The following is an 11350-nucleotide window of genomic DNA, read 5'->3' as shown; positions in this document are numbered from 1 at the left end:
ACAACTTCAGTTCAGGACTGAGAGTCAGAGGGAGTCATCACATGACCAGCCAGTGGGCAGATCCAGTACTTCCTTGGAAGTTTGGGGATGGCCCCTGTGAGGCAAAAAGCAGACACAAACAGGAGCTGTTTAAATGAAGACAACAAAAGAAGATTGATGTCCCAGCCACTGGATCCGGAGTTAGCAATCATAAATCACTGAAGGAGCACGTGAGGCATCAAGCTCTTTCAATCTAGAGGAGACAGAATACAGAATCACCACAGAGGTACTGGAACAGACAGTTTGTTTTCTATGCTCGAACAGAAATATTCAAAGCAAAGACTTCCTCAAACTGAGATAACTGTCAATAACTGGGGCAGGGAACTGAGAGCAAAGGCCCCAAGTGATTCATTTATTTTGTAATTGCACAGAGGATTCAGGAATGTGCCCTAAGTAGAGCTCAAGTTACTATTCTTTATATGTAGCCTAAATCAGGCTCTTTCATTTCCTCTTATAAGCAGGCAACACTGAGATCAGATAAAATATATACAGCACGTGAACGGAGCCAAATGGGACCTTCAACCAAAGGTCCTGTTGGAACAGGGCCCCTCGGCCTGACACACCCATTTAATCTGCAAGAGCAAAAGGATTAGTGAGAACAACTAGTTTGATCTCCCTTGGGTTCCTAGACCAGGGTATTTCCTTGCTGATACTGGAGGCTATTGCATTACATGCAACCAAATAATATTTTTACTGTTCTGGCAGCTATGATGGAAAATTAATCCTCCTTGCTCCTCCTGATCAGTTTATTCCAATGATGAATCTGCCCTAATATGAATGTACAATATCTGACTTTAACTTCCAGCTCTTATCTCCCCATCCCTAATGAGCACTTTACTATCTAATTTACCATTGCTAAATCATTTTTCTCTCTGAAAGAAGGTGCAAATGTGTTCCTGTTTAGGCTCTTGGACTGTCCAGTTTGCTTAGCCATGCACCTGCTTCCAAATGTAATATTAAACAAGAGTGTATGTCCCACAACTACACAGTTCTAGCATGCTATGAAAACCCTGGATTTCCCCCCTCTTATTTGCCTATTTTTCACCTGTTTGGACCTTTCTAGCACCCCAGAGGCTTCTGTGATGCCTCAGCAGTCTAAAAAGCTGCTGAGTCATCCAGGTGCAGTAGCCATTATGCTTTGTTGCTGTTTATTCTACAAACATCTACTTCTCCAACAGATCAGTAAACAAAGGACCAGGCTTTGAGTGAATGCATTGGTCTGTAAGCCCACCTGATTTCCAGGGTGGAAAATATAGAGACACAGGTGAGCCACCTCCACCTGATCAATCCCACAAGTGAAACTTGGTAAATGGCAATAGGTTATTAACAGGGGATATCACACACTCCTTTGTGCATTTGGTCTGATATTAGAGGCATCTTATGCTTCAGGGGCTCACTTGCTCACCTTGCTACAAGACTGGGACCCTGAACAGTATGAGTAAGGAGGGTAGGAAGAGTACCAGAGAAGATGCATGAGAGTTTTTGTGTCATCACTTGCCTTTTAGCAACTTTGCCAACCTCCTGCCACTCTTCCCCCCCTTTTTTCCCTCCTTTTGCTTGTTGATCAGCACCCTGGTTTCACCTATTTAATTTCCCCTGTTAATTTAATTGTTCAGCCTTTTAATAATCTGTTTTTACTTTTGCAGTTTATCTGCATGGTCTCAGTTCACTCAGGAGGGAGTAGGTTGCCTTGTATACTTGCCTGCCTATGTTCCATTACTGGTTAGTTTAAAGGAGAAGTCTCTCTATTAACCTGGAAGACTTTCCCCAAGGTAGCTTTGGCAGTGCAGACTAACTTTCTCCAGTTGAATTTCAGCAGAGAATAGGGAGGTGGGGGCCATCACTAACCACTAGGTCACTGCACCAGTTTTGCCCTCTTATGTTCTTTCATTCCTCTACTACTCTGAGAATACCCTCTCACATTTTTTGTAATTACAGCTGCAGCACTGGCATGCAAAATAATAATAATAATAATAACTTTATTTTTACCCCGCCTTTCTCCCTGAAGGGACTCAAGGCGGCTTACAACATATTAAAAACAATTTAAAAACAAATAAAAACATATTAACATATTAATATGTTAAAAGAAGAATGGATAAAGTTAAAATAAAAGAAGAATGGATATGAAGCCCAGAACTCCTTACCCTAGCTGGCACTCTCTTTTCAAGGTTTTAGGTCCCAGTCCTGTTTCTTAAAAACCTTTTAACTACAGATGCTAGGAACTGTGAGATCTGTCTACAAAACTGTGCCCTTTCACTGAACTCTGTATGAAAGAACCCTAAACTAAACTCAAGGCATAGAAGGGGTTATTTTGAAGGTTGAAGGGCCTGCCAGTCCATCCTGTGCTCCAAGCACTACTATCCAATCCCCAATCCCCCACAAATCAACCTATCCAATCTGAACTAACATATGCCATGAGAAGGGAGCAAGTGCATTGCAGAAAGGTGTGGGGGGGGGGGGAGAGAGGGAGATAAATAGCCTAACTCTCACACAAATGGGTCAAGCCACCCACAGCAAAGAAAATCTTCAATGTTCCTCCCTACTATTGGATTGTTTTTATAAATTGTATATATTTATAATTTATAAGCCACCTTGGGCATCTGCTGTGGCAGAGGGAAGGCTAGATAGATCAGCCATTTTCAACCGCTGTGCTGTGGCACACTGGTGTGCCACGAGTGGTCCACAGGTGTGCCACAGGAATTTGGGGGAAGGTCATTTATCAGTAGGGCAAATGGGGGATTTGAACTCTTCTCTGGCAGCTTGGTGTGCCTTGTCACTTGTCAAAAACCGAATGGCGTGCCTTGACAATTTTAGTGCCTTGTCAGTGTGCCCTGAGATGAAAAAGGTTGCAAAACACTGATGATGATGATGATGATGATGATAGATAGATAGATAGATAGATAGGAGCACAAGCAGAAACCCATCTCCCAAAGGATCTGAGAGGAAACTTAAGTGCTGCTTTCTGGCGCCTTCTTGCTAGTGGTGGTTTCTGTTAACTCAGAGGAAGTGGATAAAAAGCATCCCATCAGTCCAGGTCCACATGCAGAGAGGAGCCACCAGCCCACTGCCTTCATGCTGTGAGTGGCCCCTGGAAGCCCACAGATCCAGAAGGGGACACCATTTCTTTTCCAGGGGGAACCACTTGAGGAGCACCAGGGGGAAGCTTTCCAAGCGGGGAGTTTACACACTAGCTCCATGCCTGCCACCTTCATCCTTCACTCCATGCTCTTCCTCCAACTCCTTGCCTGGTCGCTAGGCAACCTTCTGCCAGAGGAGGCGCGGGAGAATGACGCCATGAGACGTGGCGCGCGGCTCGCTGGTCGCATAGAAGCCTCCTGCGCACTGGGCTGAGCCTGGGTGAGTGCCTCGTCGTCCTCCCCCCCCCCCGGTTTGGCTGTGCAGGTGGGCGGGGCGTGGGGCTAGCAAGGTCAAGGGTTCTGCTCCCTGGGCTTGACCCTGCTGAGGCTGGCTGGCTGGCAGAGTCCCCCCGCCCCTTCATTGGTGCCAGGGCTCCACACCTGGGACGGTGGAGCTCAGCCCTGGAACACGTAGCGAGGTGGCCTCTGAGCACGTGCAGAGTGCATTTGCGCCTTACTGCGGAGTAATCGCAGCATGGCAAGAATCTGGAGCTGAAGAGCTGCTGTCTCTCCTCTGAAGGAGCCACATGGGTGGGCGGGCTGATGCTGAACCTGGGCATGAAAATGAACGTGGGAATGCCTGTTTAAGTACACTGGGGAGTCTGCTCTCTCTCCGCTGTCTCTGCCCTGCCCCTCCCCTCCTCACTCCAAGGAGTGAACTGCACTTTCACACATCCCCCTTTCACATCACTCCAAGGAGTGAACTGCACATCCCCCTTTCAGTGTGGATGATTCAGCTGGAGGCTCCTCCAGCAGAAAGCTGGTGTCATAGTTGCCGCTTGCAGGAGGAGGGGGCAGGGCAATTTACAGCCCAAGCATGCCTACTCAGAAGTAAGTCCCATGATTGTCACTGGGGCTTACTCCCAGGTAAGTGTGGATAGGATTGCAGCCTGAGAGCCCAATCCTATCCACGTCTACTCAGAAGCAGCTCCCACTGTAGTTAATGGGGCTTACTCCCAAGTAAGTGTGGATAGGATTGCAGCCTGAGAACCCAATCCTATGTATGTCTACTCAGTCCCATTATAGTCAGTGGGGCTTACTCCCAGGTAACTGTGGATAGGATTGCAGCCTCTGGCACACAGTGACAATGAACACAGTGGGACTTACTTCTGAGTAGACATGCCTAGAATTTGACTCCAGATATAACCCACCAGCACCAGTGTTTAACCCATTTCTGCCCAGCCCTCAGCTGTACGCATTTGATTCCTGTCACGTATATGCAACATTGGGCAGAAATGGCTTTTAAAAAGTTTAATTTATGTACATTATCAGGAACCAGGCATGCATGCTTTATTTATTCCCTGTATTATTAAAAAGTTATAAGTGGTAAACTATCTCTGGTAGCCAGTCATTTAAACATTTCCACTTCCTGTCTCTCTTTACCAGTTAGTTTTCTGTTTATACAAATCAGTTGGTGTCATGACTCAGTTTCCTCTTGGATGATGCCGATTATGTGCCACCACAGGCATGTCGCAGCTTATTAAACCATGTTAGGAGTTAGTTGGTAGAGGAGGGATCTTGCTCCTTCTTCCCTGACTCAGATGAATAATAGGTTTTCTTTTCCTCTCAGGCATCAAAGACTGTTAGGGACAAGATCTTGGGTGACTGGAGTCACCCATTTCCACATCACCTCACCATTTCTTTTTGGAAAACTCAGTATGTTTTGCCCAAACACAGCATTGGACTGATCGCCATGTTTGGAGATGGAAATAAATCTGTTCCCATTTGCTTGGTAAATTAAGCATGGGTGGTGGAGAGTTTGTTTTCCCTGTGGCTTGAATCACTTGCTTAAGCTACCTAGGGGCATTTGTTTTGCTGGTATATGTTGATGGTTGTGGACACTGTTCTGCAAATTGCATATGTTGATTGGTAGGTGGACAATTCTATGGTGCTTTCTTTTTCTCTAGGGCCTGAAGGATGTTGGAGCAACCATCATGGGCCACGCCCTTTGTACCTGCTCAAGGGGGACCCTTACCATCAATAACAAACGTTATCTTTTAATCCACAGACTTGGGGAGGGGTGAGTATAAGGCAGTTGCTGGCTGGGCTTTCACACATCTCTTCTTACACATTGAACACTGCTGTTATCTGCAAGGGATAGAGTTGGAAGGTACCTCATATAGGAACTAAGAAAATTTTTTTTGCAGTGCTATTCATACTTTATTTAGAAGTGAACCCTGTTGAACGTCTGAGTAAACACACATGAGACTGTAAATCCTTTGCAGAAGTGATACCACAATTGCCCTAGGCTGCTCATTCCATTGCCTGATCATTCGTTAGAGTTGGAAAGTTTATTTCGACTGTGAAACTGAAGTCTGCTTTGCTATGCCTTGAACCTGTTGCTTCTTGTCTTCCCTTGTAAACAAACATTCACCCTCTTCAGGTCATCCTTTTAGATATTCAAAACACACTGAACATGTAAGTTATCTGAACGACATGACTTCCAGTTTTTGACACAAGATTTTTCATCTTGTGTTTGACAATGAAAAACAGCTGCTGTTTCAGAAGAAATACCAGACTCAGCTATGTTCCATCCCCCAACTTTCATCCCCAGTGGCTTCGAGTCCTTTTAATGTGCAGTCAAACCTTCTGAATCTTGATAGATGTGTTTAAAATGAACCTGTACAAACTTCTCTGAGCACTAAGATCTTCCACAGTAGCCCCTACTCCAGATGGCTGATCCTCAGAGGTGAGGTGAGGGTGTGACCCAGGATACGGCTTTCTCTCTTGGAATGCCTTCCACAAGGAGACTTAGGGCCAAATCCTATCCAATTTTCCAGAGCCAGTGTTGCCGTGCCAATGGGGCATGTGCTGCATCCTGTGGTGGAGGGGCAATCACAGAGGCCTCCTCAAGGTAAGGGAACATTTGTTTCCTTAGCTTGGGACTGCACTGTGGCTACACCGGTGCTGGAAAGTTGGATAGGCTTGGGCCCTTAACTGGTTCTGAGCCTGATGTCTTTTTTTGTGCCTTTCAATTTGTCCAGATCCTGTAGACTCCTAGATTTTAAATTATTTACCTTATTTTTATGTTTGTTGAAGTGCTGATGTAATTTTTTAAAAATAGTTATGATTGTTATTTTAATTGTAAGCTTCTCTGAAAGTCTTAGCACTGAAGAGTCGGGTATAGTAAAATCGTATAAATAAATAAATTGCTATGCCTTTGGCACTATTGTTATTGTCAGAAATGACCCTGTTGATCCCTGTGTGGCCAAAATGGCAGGGTAGAAATCTCTTAATAAATATTTATCAGAACTGTATTGAGGGGCAGCAAGGAGTTGCAGGGTTCTCCCTGTTGTGCAGCATGTCTGCTGTGCATTGCTTCCCTCCCCTGAGAGGAGGGCTGGAGGGAGAAGGATATGTATTCTCTTTCTTAGCATTTCATCTTCTCCCAGTTTCCTTCAATAACCTGATCATGGAATGCTTCTCCTCTTCCTGGTGCCATCCCTCATTTGTGCCACAAAAAAGGTTAAAGTGATATCTGAGAGATGGCAAGCCTCTAGCAGAAAAAAAATGTTGACACTGTAGAAATGTGGAGATGTGTGGCAATTGAGTGCTTAGTGTGGAGACAGGAGGAGAGATGAGAATTAATGTGAAAGAGGTCCTGAGCTTTTGAAGTTGATATAGGACATTTTGCTACCTAGATTCTGTTTCTATTGGAATACTCCCTTCCCTGCCAACCTGCTGGCTCTCTTCTTCTTTTCCTCTACACAGTGGCTTTAGCTACGTGGACTTAGTAGAAGGGCTGCATGATGGGCGCTTTTATGCACTGAAACGCATCATATGCCATGACAAGGATGATCGTCAAGAGGCCATGCATGAGGTGGAGATGCATCTGCTCTTTGAGCACCCCAACATTCTGCCCTTGCGTGCACATGCCATAGTGGAGAGGGGATCCAAACATGAAGCTTGGCTCCTGTTGCCTTTCCTCAAGGTGAATGTCTGAGAAGCTAGTAGCATCATGCCTGTTGCTGCCGGAATCTAGATGTAAGGTAGAGATGGGTACAACAGTGCATGCTGGGATATGTAGTCTAGGGGCAATATGTCTTGCATGGCTGGGTGGTGAAAGTTATTGAGGCACCAGTCCCAGAGATGATGCTGGGCTCTTCTGGGCGCCCCTTAATGTGCCTAGTAGTGTATTAAATCAACCTTAGACCTTTTGGATCACAGTTTTAATACGGCCTCATCTGGTGATTTTGGGAGAGGACATACAACCCTGTTCATCAAGATACCTGGGCTTCTGTTTACAGAGAGGGACACTCTGGCAGGAGGTTGAGGTTCTGAGAGAGAAAGGCATGTTCATGCCTGAGGAACGGATCCTTGTCATCTTTCATGGTATCTGCCGGGGCCTGCAGGCCATTCACAACAAAGGTTACGCACACAGGTGAGAATCTGGGTCTAAAAAACACAGAGAATTCATAGCTGGAGCAGATTATTAGTCAAGGATGGGAGTAGATGAATTAGAGATCAGTGCTGAGGAGTTTTCAAAAGTAAGAACCTGCAGGTTGGCGCTGAGCATCCATGGTAATGTTAAGTCAAAAGGTGAAACCCAGGGTTGAGGCATTTAAAGGTGAGTGGGTTCAGAACAAGAGCAATCCTCTTACCTGCCTGGAATTAAACAACTCCAAGTGTCTTCCACCCCATCTCTTCCAGAGACTTGAAACCAACAAATGTGCTGCTGGATGATGAAGACCAACCATTGCTGATGGACCTGGGTTCCATGAATCGGGCACGGATTGAGGTCCAGAGCTCACGAGAAGCTATGGCTGTTCAGGTATAAAGGTGGCTTGGGGCAAGGGAAGTGGAATAAGCTTTCTGTGTTGTTAGAAAGATGTTTCAAAGATGTGGGAGAAGCTTTGAAATTAGACATAGGAGGCAGAAGCTCAAATAGTTCTGGCCTCACCTTCTGTACATGTACTGTTAATGGTGATAGGGGTGAATTTAAAAAATGGTCACCTCATTTGTGGATGTATATTTATAGCAAGTGAACTGTTTTGCAACATATTCATTGGCATTCAGAGTGGGTAGTGCTGGGTTAGCTGAACTAGTGTGGTGTCCTGGTAAGATGGTTGGATTTGAGGCAGGGAGACCTCCATATCTCCACTTAGCCATGAGGGGTAAGCTTGGGCCAGTTTCTCTCTTTCTCTTCTAACATATCTCACAGGTCTGTTAAAATAAAAATGGAGTAGCCCACATCCATGCATGCCATGCTGAGCTCCGTTGAAAAAGGTAGTTGACAAATAATTATACATGGGCCAGTGATCTCACTCTGTATAAAGGCAGCTGTGTGTGTTCCCCGAGGTTACCTATGCCACCACCAACTGGTGCCCCAGCAGGCCAACCAGCCCCATCCCTGGGTCTTAAAGAGGGAACTGAGTACAGCAGCTTCCCTTTTCCTTCAAACATAGCATAGTTGTAGTTTTAACAGGATACAAGCAATAGCTCTTTGAAGGAAAGGATATATTTGTATTATGGGAATTATTAAATCATTACTTCAGCCTATTTCAAACTATTTCTAAAATATCAGTCCTGTGGGCAAGCAGGGAACCCAAGAGTTCCTTCTTGGTATGCAGTGGTCTTGCTGGGTCTCTCCTACTCTTTTTCCTTTAACATTGTCACCATGTTAAAAGGTCTTTCCTGGTGCTGTTTGTCGCTTAGCAGGCAGTAGGTGTAGAAGATTCCAGAGACAGAAGATAGAATTGAAGTCTTACTGCCCCCATCCATTGCAGTTGACACTCAGTTCTGTTAATTCTGCCCCCCCCCATTTATCTCACAGGACTGGGCTGCCCAGCGCTGCACCATCTCTTATCGAGCACCAGAGCTGTTCACTGTTGAACGTGAATGTGTTATTGATGAACGTACCGACATCTGGGTAAGGATTTTTTTTTTTTAATTTGGAAACATTGTCATTTTTTTTCCAAAATACTCAAGGTTTGTGCAACCTGGGGAGGCTGTGTCTTTGTCAGGTGTAGTTCACCATTCTAGGACCAGTCCCCTATCCTCTTCTTGTCTCTGCTTAGTCCTTAGGCTGTGTTTTATACTGCATGATGTTTGGTGAGGGGCCTTATGACATGACCTTCCAAAAGGGTGACAGCGTGGCCTTGGCTGTGCAGAACCGCCTCACTGTGCCCCAGAATACCAGGTAAGGAGCTGCTGATTAGAAGGGAGAATTGGGGAGCCCTCTATTCAAAAACCTGATTCTAAGCCCCCCTGAATTTCAGGTACTCACCTGCCTTAGAACGTCTCCTCTCCTCTACAATGGTGGTGAATCCCCAAGAGCGTCCATACATTGCTAACGTTATTTCCCAGCTTCAAGAGATACAGCCAGCTTCCACTGGACAGGATGTCACACGTATCTGAGCCCATGGAGTGTGCAGTGAAGATGGGGTAATTTATACAGGACCTCTGCAGAGAGCAGAAACTTGACAGGTCTCGCTTGAGTGTTTTGGGGAGATGGAACTAGTTTCTGTGTCTGCCACCTTTCTTCAGGAATTCTCCTGCAACAGGGCCATCTCCTACTTTGGGACCAATGGTGCTGTTTGACTTGCGTTATATTCTCCCTAGTGCCCCAGCATGCATCCCAGGTATCTTACAGGAGTCTTACATGCTTTGCTGACACTTGTGAGCTGCGTACAGAAAGCAGGAAGAATATGCCTGGAATATAAGGAAGAATATCCTCCTGCTGCTGCTAGAGACCCAAGATACCTTGGTGGGGAAGAGAAAGATGCCTAGCTCTTTGTACAGACTCCAGGTGAGCTGTTGCAGAAGGGCTAGTGCCCTTTTCATTTTCAAAGCAGGCAATCCTTTGTGCCTGTGTGTTGAATAAAGTTTTCACAACACAGCTTTGTCAGTGCATTAAGTGTTCAGTTGCATGTTTATAAGCCACCACAAGCTGGAGTGGAGGAGGGTTGATCTAGCCAAAGTACTCTTCTATCCTTTTTCAACAACCAGGCCTTTTTATACTTTGGACAACTTCCTCCAGCTGATTTCTCTATCTTCTGTACTTTGTAAAACCCCATTATGTCTAAATTGAGAGCTTTTGCTTGGTACACATATTTTATGCTTCTTTGTGATTAGCAGGTGGGGGGGGGGTAGTGGTGAGGAAGCAGTGGGGGAAGCAGTGCTGAGCAGGAAATCCTGTTCGCCTCTTGATTCTTCACAAGAAATCTAGAGAACCTTTTAAACACACATACACACAAGACAAGACTCAGTGGGCTGCTTTTATTCTTAATACTCATGTCTGTGCCTATGAAATAGGACCAGAGAATTCACCGGTTAGTCTTCAGGCACATTCCCAACTATTGGTGAGAGATCTACTCTTGACAAGGTTAATACAGGTAAGCTAATTCTAGTGAAGAGGGAATGTTTGTGGGTTGAGCACCCAACTATTCAAAGAAGAAAGCAGGTGCTAGTATGGGGGGAGGAGACTTAAGTGAAGGTCATCAGCTTGAAAAGAACTGTCCTTCTGTCACCCATGAGACTGGGTGGGTGAATTTAGTTCTTATCTAAACTCTCACCAGGCCCCTGAGTAATCAAAGCAGAAGTGGAGGAGGGGAAGTCAGAACAAGAGACTGGCTCCCTGCCTGGTAGAAAAAAGGGTGGGGCTCAGTTTACATAGGTCTTGCCAAAACAAACTCTGGGCCAGTGTATTCTCCAGGTGGGGTTTAACCACCATTTCCCCCTAGTAATTTTGAAACTCCTGGAAGAATTGTCTAGTAAAGCAGGTAAAGGTAAGAACACCGATACTCTTCAGCCAGAGTAACCTAGTTCAGTTGAGGTGTGCCCCCCCCCAACTTAAGGGGCATTTCCCCTCTTAAACTTTGTTCAACCCTTTATACTCCAAAAGGGACTGAAACTGATGAGACACGTTGCTTATATTCCAAAAGGCAAGGAAAACTTTCAGATAGAGAAGAAACCACTCCTTGCACAAAGAAAGGAGCATGACGTATCAGGCTCTTAAACTCTTCTCCCATTACTAACGTAAAGGAGTTTATAAGCATGGGTCTGTGTATTCCCCCTATGTAGGGAGCAGGGCACCATTATGGCTAGTTTATGTGTGGGAAGTCATAAGAACATAGGAACAACCCCACTGGATCAGGCCATAGGCCCATCTAGTCCAGCTTCCTGTATCTCACAGCGGCCCACCAAATGCCCCAGGGAGCACACCAGATAACAAG

At 45.5% G+C, this 11350-nt stretch overlaps 1 protein-coding gene across 1 annotated transcript; it reads left to right on the top strand.

The window, feature by feature from the left end:
* The first annotated feature begins 91 nt into the window (after positions 1-91).
* Positions 92-10012, top strand: STK16 (serine/threonine kinase 16). The gene is made up of 9 exons (XM_066611606.1): positions 92-265; positions 3172-3396; positions 5084-5196; positions 6888-7107; positions 7424-7557; positions 7827-7947; positions 8950-9045; positions 9194-9315; positions 9395-10012. Exons 3-9 carry the CDS (start codon positions 5111-5113, stop codon positions 9531-9533), a joined length of 918 nt encoding a protein of 305 aa, XP_066467703.1. The 5' UTR covers positions 92-265; positions 3172-3396; positions 5084-5110; the 3' UTR covers positions 9534-10012.
* Positions 10013-11350: the final 1338 nt, after the last annotated feature.

Source organism: Tiliqua scincoides, chromosome 1, assembly GCF_035046505.1.
Source record: "Tiliqua scincoides isolate rTilSci1 chromosome 1, rTilSci1.hap2, whole genome shotgun sequence".
Lineage (NCBI taxonomy): Eukaryota > Metazoa > Chordata > Lepidosauria > Squamata > Scincidae > Tiliqua > Tiliqua scincoides.
This window is presented reverse-complemented; position numbering and strand designations above follow the sequence as displayed.